The sequence below is a fragment of the Acanthochromis polyacanthus genome, chromosome 10 (assembly GCF_021347895.1).
Source record: "Acanthochromis polyacanthus isolate Apoly-LR-REF ecotype Palm Island chromosome 10, KAUST_Apoly_ChrSc, whole genome shotgun sequence".
In the NCBI taxonomy this organism is placed as follows: Eukaryota; Metazoa; Chordata; class Actinopteri; family Pomacentridae; genus Acanthochromis; species Acanthochromis polyacanthus.
This window is the reverse complement of record NC_067122.1, coordinates 20,082,715-20,101,006: the sequence shown is the minus strand read 5'-3', so window position 1 is coordinate 20,101,006 and position 18,292 is coordinate 20,082,715. Positions and strand designations below refer to the sequence as shown.

The window sequence follows — 18,292 nt, the reverse complement described above, 5'->3', positions numbered from 1 at the left end:
ATTATATTCATCATGTTGAAATAGCCAACATCCTGCAGCATCTCTGAGCAAAGCTATGCGGATGATTGATTTTGCCTTAGTGTATTCCTCTTCAGGATAGCAACAGCATCTTCATCCATTTGCCTTTTTGTTTGGGGGAGTCACCGGGGAAGCCTTGGTAGCACGGTAAGCCAATCAATAAAAGGCAAAGCGGCGAAGCTACGCCTCCTTAGACAAAATCCATCCAATCAGCGCGCCCGTTAAATGTATGGGCGTTCCCATCCCCCACCCACCCTTTTGACACTGCCCTACCGAAGCTGTGTGGTTGAGCGAAGTGAATGACGTCTCTGAATTTGCGGGCCGCCGACGCAGGGCTGGGTTTCCATTTTCATAGCGAGTTTCGGGGGGGATCGTCAACATGGAGCCGGAGATGGAGGACAAAACGGTGGAACTGATGGTAAGATGTGTTTCGATGTGGCATTCTCAACTTCCGAGGGGATCGCCATCGGTCTTTTATTCGGGCCAAGCGCCGAGGCTCGATTCGACGGCCAGAATGGTCTGAAGCGGCTTGTCGGGAGAGGTGGAGGAGAAAGGAGGGGGGACCAGAAATCAGAGGGAGGGCCTGAAATTATCGATACATTTTGCTAAGAATGCTTCATATACTGGCCGGATCGACAAAGAAGACGTAGACATCATCATCTGATAAATGTAAATATGTATTGTTTGGGGTGGAATTCGTAAATTGCGGGGTAAATTAAGAGGTTGATGTGGAGTCGTCAGCCGAAGACAGCCGAGGATTCTTGGGGTAGCGTTCACTGCGGTGACGCTGCGCCACTTTAACTGGGCCTGTCTGATACTCGGCTAGCCATCCTGCTAACACTAGCTACAAGGCGATGAACCACGTAAATTTACGGGAAACGCTACGTTATATTTTGTAGATAATGGGGGAGACAACCTACACAGCAGTATATATGTGGGGCAATATAACTAATTCCATAGTGAAACGGGATTTAGCTAAAATTCTAACATCGTTTTGCTTCTCTGTTTATATTTTTAAGTGCGTAGAAGGAAGTGTATTGCCTTTTCATTCACAGCGTTACCACGATTAGCGAGCATTAGCAATTAGCTTAATAGCTAACGTGCTAAATATGCTAGGTATACTTGACAGCTATTTCCATAGCAAAACAAACAGTTAGTAATGTCGGTAGAAACTCAAAATATAAACATTATTTTTCCTCTAGAGACGATCAGATTTAGTTAGAAAAAAATGTTTTTTGTGTTCAATGATGGCTAAGCTAGCTAGTTAGCCTGACGTTAGCTTATAAATAGCTATCATGAACATTACAGGGGTCACAGTGGTCGTAAAGAAGACGTCAATTAGAATAAGGCAGAAATGTTTTGTCAGTTAACTTTTACATTTTAAGAATTACGATGTACTTCTGTCCTGACGATATTCATGCTACATATCGAAAACACCACACACCCCTCGGTTTCTCTTTAAACCTAATCAACCGTTTTTACAATTGTTAGACGGCGAACTAGGCCCAAAAATCATATGTTGGTATGGTTTAGTTGGTTGCATAGACGAATCTTATCATGTCGAACGCTAATATGACCAAATGAGGAGCTCATACCTACTTCGTATAAAGTGTCATATAATCCAGCCATGTAGACCGTAAATAGGCATAGTTGAGAGTAATTATACCAATAATACTTGTATACTACCTAAAGAAGTATTCATGGAATCACCCTGTAGATTATGTTCTCACTAGACTTTACTACAGAGTTTAAAAGTTCACCAGAGTTTAACAGCAACGTGAATCACCTTGTGAAAGTCAAAAACAAACTAAATATTTGGCTTATTTAAACATTCTATTGATTTTTCATTGAAATAAAAAGAATATTTACTGAAAACAGAATGTGCCAAAGTGCTTACACAGCCATAGCTAAGGTAACCAATGCTGAATAGCGATTATAAGTATAAAAGTATTTTTCTGATAAGTGTTTTTAGCCCATGGATTTGAATTCCATACTTCAATTTTATGTTCTTGACTTACACAAAAAGGAAATTACACAGTAACACTGAAATGTTATACACTTGCAGCGTGTTTGGACCAAATTTATGTAGGCCCACAGGAACTCTTGAATTTTGTCTGGGTTGTGTCTGTGTATTTACTTTTATTTTTTTGTCCCAGTGTTATTCACTAACCACTCATGAGAGTGGGGATGGCAGAACAGTGGGTGGGGTTTCTGTCAAATCAGTAGTGACAAAAATTGACAATTAATCCCGGTGCCCCTCCCTCTCCTCTACCTATCCCCACCCAGTTCATGTCTAATAATGCTTCTGTGTGTATGTTTATCAGTCTGTATCTTGTGTGTGAAGGAGTGTGTGTTCCTGCGCTCACTGTGCCAATGTGTGTAGCTCTAATACTGGTTTTTCCCCTCACTATTCCCCACCTCCTCCCTCCTTCTTCCTCTCCTCACTTTTGATGGTTACACACTCACCCCCTCTTAATTTCAAACAAACCATATTTATTTACCCATTATTTTTGTGTTCTTTCACATAATCACACTGCACTTGTCCTATTCCTTCGCCACCTCCCCTACACTTCCACCCATCTGTTCATTCATTGACCCATTCATTCACTCATCCCTTTTGGTTTCCTCCTCCCAACTTCCCTCATCAACCCCTCTCCTCTTTTCCTTTACCTCTCATCTCTGGTCTCTCGCTCTTCCCTTTCTCTTCCTCCCTCACCCTGTCCACTTCGTTCTCCTCCTCCCTTCCTCCCTTCCTCTCTCTCTTTCACACAGTGCTCTGTGCCTCGCTCTCTCTGGCTGGGCTGCTCCTCGGTGGCTGAGAGTTTGTGTGCACTCAGGTGCCTGCAGAGCATCCCCTCCACCCGGGCTCACAACCAGGTTCTGCCTCTCTCCTCTTAATTCTGCTGCTCCTCCTCCTCCTCTCCCTTCCTCCCTCGTCATCTCCTCACCCTTCACTTTTCTTCGCCCACTCCACACGACTCCTCATACCACCTTGGTGCAGACTGCACCCACCCACCCACCCACCCACCCCTACACCCTCCTACCTCCTCACCTTCCGTTGTCCTTTCCTCCCTGTTGGAAGCACTCTGCTCTCAGGTTCTTCTCTGGTGCATCCTCAAACTCTCTCTGCTTGAAACAAAATTTTAGTAGCAAAAGTCCTAACAGACTTCTTTCTAATTCTGTCAAATAACAATTCCTAGAGCACTTAAAAAGTTCAAGTTGTCAGTAATTGCGGCCTGTAGTGAAAATTGGACATGCTTACTGTCAGATAAGTTTGAATAGTATACTTCTTGATGATTACTTTAATGTGAGTGGAGGAAGGATGCAGGGGTACCAGAGAAAAGCCATGCATTGAGGAGTAATATTTTCTCCTCTTCTACCTGGAGGTGTGAGGGCCGAGGTGGGGGGTCTTCCTTCAAGCTCTGAGAGGCTACATGCTTGCTTGCCTGCCTGCCTGGCCAAACCTGGTCTGTCTGTTTTTATTTCTCCTTACGTCTCTTCTTCTGCTCTGCATGATCATCAACACCAGCAAGACCATTCTGGCTTCTTGTCCTGTCTGCTTTGGTCTTGGTTCTTGAACCTGTCGTTTGTGTGGTTGTGTTGATGGCAACCGCTGATATGCTCTGTTGGTTCTTACTTTATTCTCCAAATTTGAAAGGGGTCTTGGTTTCACTCAAAAAAACAACGTCTAGAATAATGCACTGATGCTCCTTTTAAGATAGGCCCCAGTTAGAGATTGCCACAGGCAACTGTTCCACCTCTAGAGAAGCACTAACAGATGGGCCATTACAATATACAGAAAAACAGGACTCTATTCTAGCTTTTTCACCAGCATAGCTGTTTTCAGAGGCTGACCTTGGCTCAGTCATCACCTCCACAGGATACACAATAGCATTGTACCTCTCCCAGGTAAAAGCCTTGTGTATGCCACCGTGTCATATTTGTTTCTGAATATATATGGGAACAAAAAACCATCAAAAACTATGAGTGAACCTGCAGATTCCACTGGTGCATTTTTAGTTTTTAGATGTAGCTGTGCTCTGATAGGGTACTGTTAATTTCTGAAATTGGCAGTGTATGCTTCGAAGAGTCCATAGTACAGGATGTGAGTTGGATGACATTAATTTACAGAAACAGGATGGTTCAAGATTCCTGTGTGACAACAGTGTCTTGACTCACAAATGAAACCACTAAAGAGCAAGTCTCATAAAGTACAGCTGATCTTTGTGTTGGTGTTGTTTGATTGTAATGATGGAAGTAAGTTAACGATATTATTGTCAGACTGTCCATGGCTTCCAGAGAAGTTTACATGCATTAGAGAACTTTTTTTTTTAAACTAAATAAGTATTGTAAACGTGCCACTTGATGATAAATTAGACATTTTTGTGTGTGCGCTCTGTTGCTGTCAGTATATGATTTGTGCCGCAACCCTGTTGTTGGTGAAATGACTGAAGTCTCTATGGTGTGTTTTCAGTCTGCTTTCAAGTGACTCAGAGAATTGTGAGACTCAAGCCATGTTAGAAATGGATGGGATCCAGTTACCTTGTTTTTTTCCCCCATCCTCTGTATATTCTGTAAGACCACTATCTGTTTCATTATGCTCTTGCCCGAGCTGGTGTCAGTGACATAACCAAGATTTTGCTCTTTAATTTCCTGTTCAGCCTACTTAGCCCACATCACAGACAAGCAAGCAGATTGATTCCTTTTGTTGCAGTGCTCAGTTTATTTCACTCCATGTGTGTGTGTGTGTGTGTGTGTGTGGGCACGGCTGTTTGTGCGTGCACGCCTCAGAAGTCTTGATAGTTACCTTTCCTTGGCTGTGTTTGTGGCACTCTTGCGTCAAGCGCTATCCACACTGCTGCCCTGGCTCTCACAGTGCCTTTAACACAGACTCGGCGGGAATGAAACACTGACCTGCATTTCCTCTTTGTTTTGTTCTTTATCCACAGAACACATCAGGGATGGAGTCACAGAACCTCGTGGACGATCTGTCGCCAAAGAAGAATACAGTTATCAAGGTGTGTGTATTGATTTAAATTCCTTGTATTTCAAATGTGCGTGCGGTGTTAGAATTTTCCATGACTTGTTTCACCTGCATACAACTTAATTTAGAGGTTTGTTGGCTTCAAAAGTCAGCATTTGAAGAAAGTACAATTGTAACTTTGTTAAAACAGAGCATTTTTAGTTCACAACTTATTGTGCCATCAGATGTTTTTATGGTTACTGAAGTTCCAACTCAACACTGACGTTGACAGATGTTGATCTGAACATTTATTTTAAAGTGTTTTCTTCTATTCCCACACATACACCCTCACTACTGCAGGCTTCTGGTCGTGTAACAAACTTTAATGCTTAGCAATCAGAATTGATTTTTAGCTTTTTGCAACAAAAAGAGGCTCCTGTCAATTCTATGCAGGGGCTGCTATAAAACACAATTCAGCAACTTTGAACTTTAGTCCTCTGTTTTAATTAGCGCATGAACAAGGAAAAAATAAACAACAATTTAAAGGCATTATGGAGGATGTTTTTTTTTGTTTAATTTGTCTGATTCACATAAAATGAATATACTGACCTTTAGTGGACTTGTATGTATGGTTTCTAAAAAAATAACTGTGGACATGGCAGGACTTGAAAAACATCAGCCAATCAATGCGCTCGGACCGAAGCGTTTGGTTTGCTCCTTTTCCTGTCAATCAAAAATCTTCCGGCTCAGGCCTAGTTACGTAGATTACGTACGCCTTGGACTTGCGTGCTTTCTGTATGTGTTGCTTTGGTATAGCTTTGTAGTTAGCTGGCGACTTGTTTTGCTCATCTTTTTTTACATAATGGCAGATAAAGATCCAGGGGGACCCAGCCGTAAAAGACAACTTCACGAGTGCTATGCAAGTTTCTGGAGGGGGGCGTTTCTTCGTAAATGTTAAGAGGGGGGAGGTTAGAGGGGGGTATGTGCGCATGCGCATGCTATGTTCAAAGTCGTAGGAAATGAAATCTCCTCTAATGCCTTTAAACTAGCGCTAAATTAAATTATTGTAGTAACTACTACTAAATTTTATTTTTCATAATCTAAACTGAATGCTAAGTTTTAGCCCTAACCATGCATTGAAAAATTTCGGATACACTGACCCAATCCGTGGATGATACAACCACACATTTTTTCTGTTTATGTAGAAATAACATGATACTGTATAAAGTTAGATGTCCAGCCAAACTGGGATCCTGTGTAGCACATGGACACTTAAAGACTGAAATTTAATGACTTGCTTTATTGCAATATATCAAAATACTTTCAATCTAACACAAATAATAAATCCTGATGTGCTGCTGATCTTTACAGCTTAGTAACGGCCCTGTTGTGGGGTCTCGCAAGCGCCCGTCAGAAGGGAACTATGAGAAGGAGAAGGAACACTGCATCGCCCTGTTTGACCAGTGGTCGGAGGCAGACCAGGTGGAGTTTGTTGAGCGCCTGATTTCCCGTATGTGCCACTACCAGCACGGCCACATTAACTCCTACCTCAAACCCATGCTGCAGAGGGATTTCATCACTGCACTGCCAGGTAGAAGCACATTATCGTAAATGCACCTGTTAGTAGCAGCAACCCAGTGGATTGTCCGTCTGTCCTACCTGCAATTTTGGCTGAATACAGCTTAGCAAACAATCAGTCATTCTTCCAATTTCCAACGATTTCCCTGTAAAACGCTCAGATTTTATGAAAGAAAATATTCTTGAAACGCACGGTTTTCCAGATTTTATGACCACACAGCCAAAATCTGTTTCCTGCTACATAAAGACCAATGTTGTTCTAATTGGAGTAAATTCTTTCACTGAGCACAGCAACAGGAAAAAATACTACAGGAAATTTGTGCAACAAATTGGATTTTTACAATGTTTGCTTCAGTTTTTATGTCATTTATTTTCTTTATTGTATCCTTTCCTTTTGAACTATCTAAAAAAAAATCTGTTCCAATTAATTTACATATTATCTCTGGAAAAAAAAAAAGATGGCACAGTTACTCACCTCGTTCTCTTGTTCTTTAGCCCAAGGCTTGGATCACATAGCAGAGAACATCCTGTCTTTCCTGGATGCACGCTCGCTCTGCTCAGCGGAGTTGGTGTGTAAGGAATGGCAGAGGGTCATTTCTGAGGGTATGCTGTGGAAGAAGCTCATTGAACGCATGGTCCGAACCGACCCGCTTTGGAAAGGCCTGTCGGAGAGACACCAGTGGTGAGCATGCAGGCGCACACACTGACACAGAGCAGTTTCCTTGGAGATCGAAGAATGACAGACACTGGAAGAAATAAAATGAATTTTTGTTGAGGGTGGAAGGTACAATATTTGTTTTTAGTGTGCTTGTTGGCCTGTAGTTAATTTTGTTTAAAGAGATGATGAAAGTAAAGTTACACCTGTTTGGTCTTTAGTATCTTTTGTAGGTTAAAGCAGTTCTAGTGGACACGAAGCAGCTGCCATTCTTATATTTTTCTTCCTGCAGGGAGAAATATCTGTTCAAGAACCGCACGTCAGAGGTCCCCCCTAACTCCTACTATCACTCCCTATATCCCAAGATCATCCAAGACATAGAGGTAAGACACAAGAGCTAAATAGTTTGTAGTATTAATTGAATGATATTTTTTTTTGTAAATATCAAGGATTTGGTTCATTTTTAATTGCTCCACTGGATATTCTTTATCTGTCTTGTTGAAAAATGACGTTTTTTTTCCGGTGTGGATTGTAATCTTGTGTTTCTAAAACTACAAAACACGAAGTGGCACATCTGGTATGTCATGTGACTGTGAGAATTTAGTTCCATGTGTGCATTTCTTGACCTTCATTTGGATCATTTATTGACCTTAGAAAGGAGGAAATGCCGTTTTAAATTGTAATCCCACAGCTACTCTGTGCCTTGCTGGATTTCAAATCTGTTTCTATCCCCTCAAATATCATGATATTTTATTATATTTCCTATTATTATTATTATTATTATTACTATATTTCCTCTAATACAGTGCTTCTCATTAGTCTTTCTGTGTCCTGTGTTTGTCTTTCTCATTTGTTTTTCTGTCTTCCAGACTATTGAGGCTAATTGGCGATGTGGCAGACACAACTTGCAGAGGATTCAGTGTCGCTCAGAAAACAGTAAAGGGGTTTACTGTCTCCAGTACGACGATGACAAGATCATCAGTGGCCTTAGGGACAATTCCATCAAGGTATGTTTGCGTTTTAAAGTTTTAAGCATCTATTCCAGCCTGATTTAGTTTCTATTCAACTGCACTTTCTGGAAGGTTAAAGCTGTGCTAGGCAGATGTCTGGAAACAGCAAAAACACCACTAGAATTTAAAAATGCAGTCCTCCACCCACAGGTCTTCCCTCTCGGTCCTAAGCCCAAACGCACAACAAAGAAAGCTGAGCTAAAAGTCAACATTCCCTTTTGGCCCCCTACCTGATGCAAACCCAGCTCTTTTGAGTGATAGTCCTCAGTTCACCCCATTGCACCACCCGATCCTATCCCCATAGTGGACTTTGTTGCTTTTTCTACTCTTTCACCTCGTCTGAGTGAAAAGCCCTGTGGCTGGCTGAAGTCTCCCACTACAGTTTAGATTTTCTAAAGTATAAAAATGAAGCCAAAAAGAGGTGCAGATGTCTCGTTTTTCACTCAGGCCACTTGAATTACGTTATTCTGAAGTATTGTTATGGAATATTTGCCCAGTGAGGGCCAAAAATATAGTCTGTCCAAGCTTTCATCAAAGAAGTGCTGTTACATTTGCCTATGTTTCCAAAGCACTGAGCAGGCTTAGCTGGCATTTCTTCCTTTGTCATCGCTCTGCGTTGGTCCACATTTTCCATGCAGGCTTTATCAGTGATCACAAAATATTTTTTTACAAATTCCAAAGGGAGGATTGTCTTAACCTCTCAGAACTGATTTTTGTTCTGAGAGTCACTCTCAGTTTGTGCAAATATACGTGAAGCCAGTGCAGCGTTATTATCTGCCGACCACTTCACCAAATTACTGCTTCCTCAAATGACAACAAAGCAGAAATATTTTATGTGAAATTGTTAATGGCACCTTTTGAAAAGTATTCTTGATGATTCATAGAAGCAAAGACCACTATCACAGTGTACTGGGCTTTGACATTGTTAGTTTTTAAAACTTGCTGAATCAGTGAAATGTGCTGTGGACATGTATCAGTCTGCCCTGCTGGCCCAAACTGAATGGTAAATGTAGATGTAATTAACATTGATCCCATTAGTGCGTTTAAGTACCAGCAGCAGAGAGAGACAAAAAAAAAGTGTGTGTGTGTGTGTGTGTGTGTGTGTGTGTGTGTGTGTGTGTGTGTGTGTGTGTGTGTGTGTGTGTGTTCTTCCAGCCTATGTTTGTGTATTTAGGAATTCAATTTTTTCTTCTGGCTCAGTATGGCTTATCATCTTATTGTGTATGGTGCTGGGCTGAACCAGCAGAAAGTGAGACAGGGCACATGTGAATTATAGGATAAAAGGGCTCAGCTCCAGACTTGTTGTGTGTTCCATTTATCTGTCTGGCCTGGGAGAAGAGAAGAAGATGATGATGATGAAGAAGAAAAGAACGGGGGGGATAGAGGGAGGAGGAGAAGAGCAGATTTGTCTTGTTATTGTTAAGGAGGACGCTGACGCACAGCCACATAAGAGCTGAATGGCTCTTACGTACACGGCTCAGCGCAGCAGTAGGGAAATGGGGCGTGAACAGTGAATGAACACTGCCGTGAGAATAGGCCATTCTTGGCATGACCCAAATCTGCATCCTTTTAAAAACCACTTATTCTTCCACTTTGCCCGTGTTCTCCTCTGTCAAAATCTCCCTCTGCTTCTCTCATCTTCTTAATTCTCTACTCTCTCCCTTTTAGATCTGGGATAAGCAGTCTCTGGAGTGTCTGAAGATACTGACCGGTCACACAGGCTCAGTATTGTGTCTCCAGTATGATGAGAGGGTCATTGTCACCGGGTCGTCCGATTCAACTGTCAGGTACGAAACGCAACATGTAAAATAAAAAAAAGAGTCAAAAGAAAGGCACACATTGTATTTGGAATACTATATCAGCAAAATAAAAATATTTAAATTTTTGAAGCAAAAGTTGTTCCTCAGTGTAATGGGTAGTAAAGCATTCAGGGTTTAAATGTAATTGGTGAGTGCTGCTTGCTGATTAAAGTTTTTCTTGGGATATTGCAACTACCACCAAGGTCAGGTTAAATCGGGTTTAATCAGAAGACAAATAACAATGTCCTTTGTATCAGTAATAAATCACTACATGTGGTACTCGTTTATGTTTTCAATGTAAGAGAAGCCACAGCTCATTTTAAGCATTGTCTAAAAAAATACATAAAACTCACAGCACTGTTGGTTTTCTGTGTCGAACTCGATTTTTATTCCTGCTCTGAATCTACACAGACTCTTAAGTCGTGGCCTGTAAGTGGCCTGCGTCACTGTGAGCGCTGCTGTGTCTGTGTCAGTCTGCAATTATACCTCTAAAGTGCTAGTTAGCAGTGAGGTTCATATGCCCCTGTGCTGAGTTTCTCTGTGTACTTCAAACAATGGCGACCGAAGTTAGAGTGAAGCTAGTAAAAGTTGAACAACAGTTACCTTTACCAAAAGTGCTGCAAGACACAAAAGAGTAGAAGACCTCAGAGCCATTTGAGTGGAAACATAGATTAGTGAAACTATGAAAACAGGAAAATGGCATGTGATTACATCAGCACAATGCTTTCTATTGCATTTACACTATCGGCAAGCCACATGGATTTACAGCCCATTACATTTAATTTCACTTAGGCATTATCTTTGCCCAATCAATGTGCCATGTTCATGTGGCATATTGAATGGATCTGCTGTGTTGCACACACATTGTTAGATGTGTGGTTACATTACTGGGAAGGTGCACATTGTTTAGGTCAAATGCAGAAGTATACAAGTTTAGTTCAAGCTTTACACTTTGTTTCACTTCACTGCATTTAGCAGCAGTAGACAGTAGAGAACAATCTGGCTCCACTATTTACAACTCTGTTTAAAAGCATTCAATGTCTCCCAGTTACAAGAGAACGATGAGGTGGTTTTGACTATAGTTTGGCTTGTAAATGGAAATTCTGCTTGAGCAGTTAACATGACTTAGAGATGATTTGACTTCCTGTCTCAGCTTCATCCAGCAGGTGCGTATTTGTAATGACATTTATTAAGTTATAATTACATGTGAAAATAAATAAGATTGATATTTTTCTATTAAAAAATTATTCTGCAGATAGATTTACAATTCAATAAATTGAGTTAATCTATTAAACAAACGCTGGTAATAAATAACAGATGATTTTTTTTAAATTATTTTAGCTTAATCCCATATGTGAGGGATATATCCCAAAGTAAAGTGTATTTTCCCTGTTAAACCATAAATATAAAAAGCGTATACAGTCAAATGTCTAAAACTACATGGTGTACGGTTTACAGTGGATGAATTAGTCCCTGGATGGCTCTGATGGCTGATCCAACAGGTACACTTTACTGAAGCAGGTGAAGATGCTAAGAACAAGAACAGGAAGCCTTGCTTGGTGTTAAATAGTGCCAACAGCCTGTGGGAAGAAAACGAAAATCGTATTCTTTCAGCACACAGATAAACAAACATCTATCACCTCCACCTTTATCAGAGTCTACATACTGGCCTGTTGGAATGATGAGATGGCTTGTTCAGTGCTCCAGACTAACCTTTCACTGGAAGCACCAGCTACGTACATTAGTCACACCAACACATGATTTGGTTACATCCTCGAATCCCTTTTTTGGTACAGTGTGATAATAGTCAGCCTTGCATGTTGACGTATAGTTGCCTTTGCATATTCCAGTTTTGCATAGATGTAAATATCAGTGGTGACTTCAAATGAATTCATTTTGTCACCAGTGTTTTCCTGGAAGTTGTTTAATGACACTTTTGAAATTGCACGCAGGCTAAACTCCTAGCTTGCTTATCTACGTAGACTGTTTTCTGTAAACAGAGTTGTCCATGAGCGATGGACATTCTAAAGGACAATACTCCAGTCGAACATGTTCATTTAATTGTGGGAAGTTAAAACCGTGATTGTAATTGATTTTTGTTAAATTTGTAAGTCCTGGTACTGTGTTAGCCACTGTAATTGAATGTAGTACTCAGTCTTTTTTAGGTTGGCTGGTGTCATTACGTAGTGTTTTTTTTTTTTTTAATCATCAGTAGTATCAGAGTGAAGACATCTTCTCTACCAGCCTCCTCCTCTCCCTCTTAATTAAAAAAGCATTCATCATACAACAGCTCAATAGATTGTTTCATGTGTCAGGTAAGGAGAGATGCCAATAATACAGAAAAAGTACACCCATAGCTAATGTCGCTGCTACCCATAAAACAGCCCAACGATCATCATACGTCTGTAATCTTTAAACATTGGGTGCATTCTCTTCACAGTCATCACTTCACATAATGAATGCTTAAAACCTGTTTCGCAGCCAGTTATGGTTCCTGCTATTAGTTAGTTTGCAGTTCGTTCACACCTACTCAGATGAAACAAAAAACACAGAACTTTCCTTTAGTGGCTGCGTTATTGTTTCCTGTCATTGCTGGAGATAGTGGGGTATGCTTTAGTGCAGGTTTTTAAGAACCTGGCTTGTGTGTATATGTTGACACTTGCTTGGCTACTGCACACAGAAGCTCAACATTAATTCTCTTATTACTTCACACTTCAGGCGTACTCATTGGGCGGTATCCAAGGAAAATGTGACTTCACTTCCTTAGCAACAGCTTGACAGGCACTTTGTTTGTAGGTTTGGTTGTCAGCTTTTCCAGTGTGTTCTGCGTTTGACTCTCGGTGCCCAGCGGTGCCGTTCAGTAACATGTTCTTCACAGCCACTTCTGTATGTGTGCGTTTGTGCACATGCAACCTCTCAGAGCACACGTGTGAAGTCCGAGTTCCTCTCCATTGTAGAACCAATAAACATAATTCCCTCTCATGTCTTCATTGTTTTCCGTTTTCCTTCGCTCCCATTACATTTCTTTTCCATCTCTTTCTTCTTTTTGACCACCTTTCCTGCTGCCCCCCCATCTCGTTTTTCTTTCCTACCCCCCCTTCCTCCTATCATTTTCCACTCTTCTCACCCTTTTGTCATTTCTTCCCCCTCTCTGCCTCACGCCCCTCCCTCGACATTCCTATTTTTCCTTCTCGCCTCATTTCATCTCTTCCTCTCTCGGTCACCTTTGCCCTCAACATTCGGCCTCGTTGACATCTCTCCTTGCTTCTGTTTTCTGTCCCTCCACTGTTTTCCCCTCCGCCCTCCTCCTTCCTCTCCTCCTCCACAGGGTCTGGGAGGTGACGACGGGTGAGGTACTCAACACACTGATCCACCACAATGAGGCTGTTCTTCACCTGCGTTTCGCCAATGGCCTGATGGTCACCTGCTCTAAGGACCGTTCGATTGCAGTTTGGGACATGGCTTCACCTACCGACATCAGCCTACGTCGTGTCCTGGTGGGACACCGGGCTGCTGTCAACGTGGTTGACTTCGACGACAAATACATCGTGTCCGCCTCAGGGGACCGCACTATCAAGGTGATGAGAGCTGATAAAGGGATTTCTGGAGAAACTGTTGTCTGCCTAATTGATTACAAGATATTTTTTTTTGTCAAGTATTAATATCAAATAAATGTTGTTGGCGCATACACAGTTTTAGATAGCTCAAGATAGTGGACAGTGCTTTGTTTAGTTTTTCTCTATCTGTAATATTTCAGCCATTCATGAATACGAAGCCTCAAAGTGTCTCAAAGCCCCCCTCCCTGAATGCTGGCTATTTTATTTACAGCTTTCTGTGCTTTTTCCCCCTCTTCAGGTATGGAGCACCAGCACCTGTGAGTTTGTGCGCACTCTAAATGGTCATAAGCGGGGAATCGCCTGTCTACAGTACAGGGATCGTCTTGTGGTCAGCGGCTCATCTGACAACACGATCCGGTGTGTTTGTGATACTCACACGCAGCATAAATGTCAAAACCAGCATATTGAATTGCCAAGTCATCTGTGCGAGAGCTGTTAGTTGTCTGCTATACATTACATATTCTAACATTTTCAATAAATTGTACCATTTTAACATCAACATAGCTCTCAGCTGGACATTGATGAGGTCAAAAAGCTTAAATTTATTCTATCATGAACTATGAAGTTCCAAAGAATAATCCTGCTTTGAAGCGTCATTGTTTAGAAGAGTTTTTCAGCACTGATTGCTATGTAAATATTGAAGGGCGTGTTTGCTGCTGTTTGTTTACTGAGGCTTGTCTTTCTGCAGGTTATGGGACATAGAGTGCGGCGCATGTTTGCGAGTGCTGGAAGGTCATGAGGAGTTGGTGCGCTGTATTCGCTTTGACAACAAAAGGATCGTCAGCGGCGCCTACGACGGGTGAGTCTTGTAAACACACGGAGTTTTTTGCAGGGACTGAATTTGTTTATCTGACATTTTGTCGTGCCATGTTTCCGTCTGCAGTAAGATTAAGGTGTGGGACCTGCAGGCAGCCCTGGACCCACGAGCCCCCGCCAGCACATTATGTCTGCGCACTCTAGTGGTGAGTAATATTGCGTTAACAACTTAAAAACAATAACTAGTGTCTAATTTCACTTCTTCTGATGTCTGTCTAAGGAGATAATTAAAGAGGTGGCTCCTCAGATGCTAGTTTGTGGGTTCACAGAACACTAACACTGGAACATCATTGTTTGCAATTTGATCTGTATTTCTACACAAACATTTAAAAGAGGAAAAAATGATTTGGATCAACCATTTATAGGAGACATGAGTGATCTAGCTGTATGCAGGCTGTATGTTAACATAATTCTCTATTTTTTTTTTTTTTTTTTGTTTGTTTGTAGGAGCACTCTGGCCGCGTGTTCCGTCTGCAGTTCGATGAGTTTCAGATCATCAGCAGTTCTCACGACGACACCATTCTGATCTGGGACTTTCTGAACGTCTCAACCAATGGCCAGTCAGAGGGACGGTCTCCTTCCCGCACCTACACGTACATCTCTAGATAGCAGGTACCCAGATACACTTGAAGTCCACTTGCATCCTTCTGCTTTAGCATAGTCAGGAGTATCATGTTGTTGGGGTTTTTACTCTTGTGCCTGATTGCAGACACCTTTGCTTTCCCCACAGGTGGCGCCAACTACCGCACCCTTTCTTGGAAGAACCCAAGGCTGATTGGCTGATGGGTGCATCCGTCATGGAAAGGAGCCCATCTCTTCTCCTTCCTCCTCGTCATCTCTCTGTCCATCTCCCACCCAGCCCCCCCCCCCCCCCCCGTCACCTCCACCTCCCTGCCCGTTCCGATAGACTCTTAAGCTTGTGCCCATTGCCTGCCAGTTGAGTGACGTACACACACAGGTCAACACTGATGAGGACTCCCTACTACAGAACCAACGCAATCTCCCAAGAAGTTCACCTTCTACTACTAATTTATGTTTTGTAAACTACACTAATGACAGTATTAACTTAGACCTTCTATAAGTCACAAGCTCCCCTTTGTCCCCCTCGAATCAAACTTAAAGCAGCTTCTGCTCCTCAGTTTTCAACCCCTGCCAAACCAGGTTCCCACAGATATGGAATCGCTTATAGATATATATTTATATACATACATATTACACAGACACACACAAACAAACACACATGAACACACAGTGGCACAGTTGGACAGAGGATGACCGGAGCTGTGATGCGGGAGACAGAGACTCTTTACTCAGCTCTAGGAAAGAAGGGAAGGATGGGAGACGGAGGGAGTGAACGAGGGAGGAATGTGTTGGGGATAATTTCCGAGCTCCCTCTCACTCCCTCTCACTCCTCCCTGTCTCTCTCTCCCCCTCTCCACACCTCCTCCTCCCCCCTTTTGCTCCCTCCTCCCCCCCTCAACACCCCCAGAGATGCACACTCGCTTGGAATACGGGGGCGCGCACACACTCGAGTTTGCGTGAGTGTGTGTTTGTGTATGTGGACTTGTGAAACGGCAGAACAGAGCAGAAGTGTCAGACAGACATGCATGTGAGGTTGCCATGGATACAGCATCCGGTACACCTCTGCTTTTTTTTTTTCTCTTTAACTCTTACTTTCTTACTGTTTTTTATTACTGTTATTTTCTAATTTTATTTGAGTATTTTGGTTCTTAGTACAAAAATCATACTAAGCGTAGTCCTCTTTCTCTTTCCCCCCTCTCTCTCTCTTTCTCTCTCTTGCTGTCTTTTTCCTCATTCTTTCTTCTAACTTCGACCCTTGTTCATCTGTCCCTTTCACGCCATCTTTCTCTCCCACATCATCTACGTGCTTGCTTTGGTTATGAGAGAAGCTGGAATTCAAGAGCTCAAATTTAGCTGTAAACGGAGTTGTCTTGTCAAAAATTGTGTTGTATATTAAAAATGATTTTTTAAAGAAGAAAATGACCTTATTGTGAATAAAGTACTTGACAGTGGTGGAGTGTTGAGCCAACTGTAACATGAATGAGTGTCTAATTGTCTACCTGTTCTTGTCTGTGTGCGTCTGTGTGCGTGTGTGTGTGTGGGTGGATTTGTGTTATCCTGCCTCCATCTGACATGAAGATACGATACTCAGGAGGCCGTCAGTTTATTTCCTTTGTACTCGACACAAACAGCAGGGTGACTGCTGCAGATAACAAAGAATTTAGAAAGCTCAGTTTGACAAAAAAGGCTCTAGAATGCAATTTCAGTCATTTATTTCTGATTGAACTGTGACCGAGCACTTGGAAAGAACTGATGGATTGTGGTGTTTAGAAGGCGACATCAATTTAAAATGCAGATACTGGCTATATGTAGATAATCTGTGGGTTGTGGTCATCTCTATGGATTGCAGATTTGGTTGGCTTGTTGTATACTTTTGTCCCCATTAACATTTTTCTCAAAAGGGAGTAGTCCACAACATTTCAGGAGTTGGTGGTCATTACAGCAGCTCGCCACCTCCTGAAATTCTATATTAAACTGAGTGGGGAGCAAATGAAAAACCACTAAATGTCCTGTAACTTACTTTCAGATAACTTTATTCCGCATCTTTCACTCAAAAAGCCAAACAATTCTGCACACTTATGATTATTTGTACTCATTTTATGTTGCATTCCTCAGTTCTTCGTAAAGTGAGCGATTGATTTGCGTCTGCTGAGCCACAATATGAAAGTCAGCTTTGTTTCCTGTGTAGGCAAATTTCATGAGTTGCAAATTCACTGTGAAGATGTTTGACTCTATGCACATGTCAAGAAGACTTACCAGTGTGCATAAACTTCATTTCATAACTAAGCTTGTGCAATTTTGCCATGTTCATTTGAGGACACATGTTGGTGAAACCTTATTGTGTGATGGTGTTGTCAGTGTATTAGCAATGGCCACCAGGTGGGAGTATAAACTCACCTTTCTCCCACAGTGCAACATGTTTATGAGACTTTGGCTCTGACTGTTGGTGAGCCAAGTTTGGAGTCTAAACAACCTGTTACAGTAGATCACATACTGAGTCTTGTAAACACTGTAACTGTGAAGGAGGGATGTATATTTGAAATGTTTAAAGTGGTGCATTTATAGCAGAGCTGTGTGTAGTGCAGCTGAGTTTTATAATACATTTGTACAGTTATTGTGCAGTGTGTATTCTCCAGGAGGAGGAGGGAGGTGGCCTGCTGAGGGGGTTGGTTTCAACATTTCTGGGTTTCGTTCAGTATAGTAGAATGTTTCAAATTCTGGGAACAAGTTATGTGGGATGGATTTGTGCTTGGTGGAGCACCATTAATATATGATGTGTGTATGTGTTGGATATGGGTGTGTGTGCTTCCTCTGGGTCTGTGGGATTTTGGCCCATAATTCCTGCAGCTCTCAGGTCACAGCTCCGTTCTCACGCACATATTTGGCATTCCTTCCCCGACATGATTACCATACACCTTCCACTCTGGGTTTGGCTACGCAGAATATTTCCATCATTCCCGAGTGGAACTGGAGCAACGTTCCAGAAATGAGCAACTCGCCCCACCGCTGCCCCCCTGCTCGCTTCTTCTTTATCCCACCCCCACACCCAGTTTCCCTCCCACCCCACTGTCTCCTCCTTATACCACCCCCCCTCTAGTGCAGATTCCTGCTGCCTTGCAATAGGAATCCTCTGGTACAACCTTTTTTCCCCTGAGTCAGCTGTTTGTGTCTGCCGACATGATTGGGTCATTTGGCAATGACATCTCTTCAGTGACCTCCTGCTAGGATGGGGAAGGAAGGGGAGGGATGGGGGG

General features: G+C 42.2%; 1 protein-coding gene across 2 annotated transcripts; it reads left to right on the top strand.

The window, feature by feature from the left end:
- Window positions 1–280: 280 nt before the first annotated feature.
- Window positions 281–16,489, top strand: fbxw11a (F-box and WD repeat domain containing 11a). 2 transcript variants are annotated; one of them, XM_022211967.2, is made up of 14 exons: window positions 281–436; window positions 2,791–2,895; window positions 4,968–5,036; window positions 6,353–6,572; window positions 7,055–7,241; window positions 7,507–7,597; window positions 8,084–8,221; window positions 9,893–10,011; window positions 13,352–13,601; window positions 13,879–13,997; window positions 14,329–14,439; window positions 14,524–14,602; window positions 14,904–15,068; window positions 15,187–16,489. In XM_022211967.2, the coding sequence occupies exons 1-13, from the start codon at window positions 398–400 to the stop codon at window positions 15,063–15,065; spliced, it is 1,689 nt and encodes a 562-aa protein (XP_022067659.1). In that variant the 5' UTR covers window positions 281–397; the 3' UTR covers window positions 15,066–15,068; window positions 15,187–16,489. The 2 variants fall into 2 exon arrangements, with proteins under 2 accessions (XP_022067659.1, XP_022067660.1); XM_022211968.2 differs by lacking the exon at window positions 2,791–2,895 and having other exon boundaries at window positions 282–436.
- The last annotated feature ends 1,803 nt before the right edge of the window (window positions 16,490–18,292 follow it).

Excerpts from the sequence above, each read along its gene's own strand:
- fbxw11a (XM_022211967.2), top strand. The coding sequence starts at position 398 with ATGGAGCCGGAGATGGAGGACAAAACGGTGGAACTGATG. Across the intron at positions 2,896-4,967 it reads CCACCCGGGCTCACAACCAG|AACACATCAGGGATGGAGTC; the intron begins GTTCTGCCTCTC and ends CTTTATCCACAG. Across the intron at positions 10,012-13,351 it reads TCGTCCGATTCAACTGTCAG|GGTCTGGGAGGTGACGACGG; the intron begins GTACGAAACGCA and ends CCTCCTCCACAG.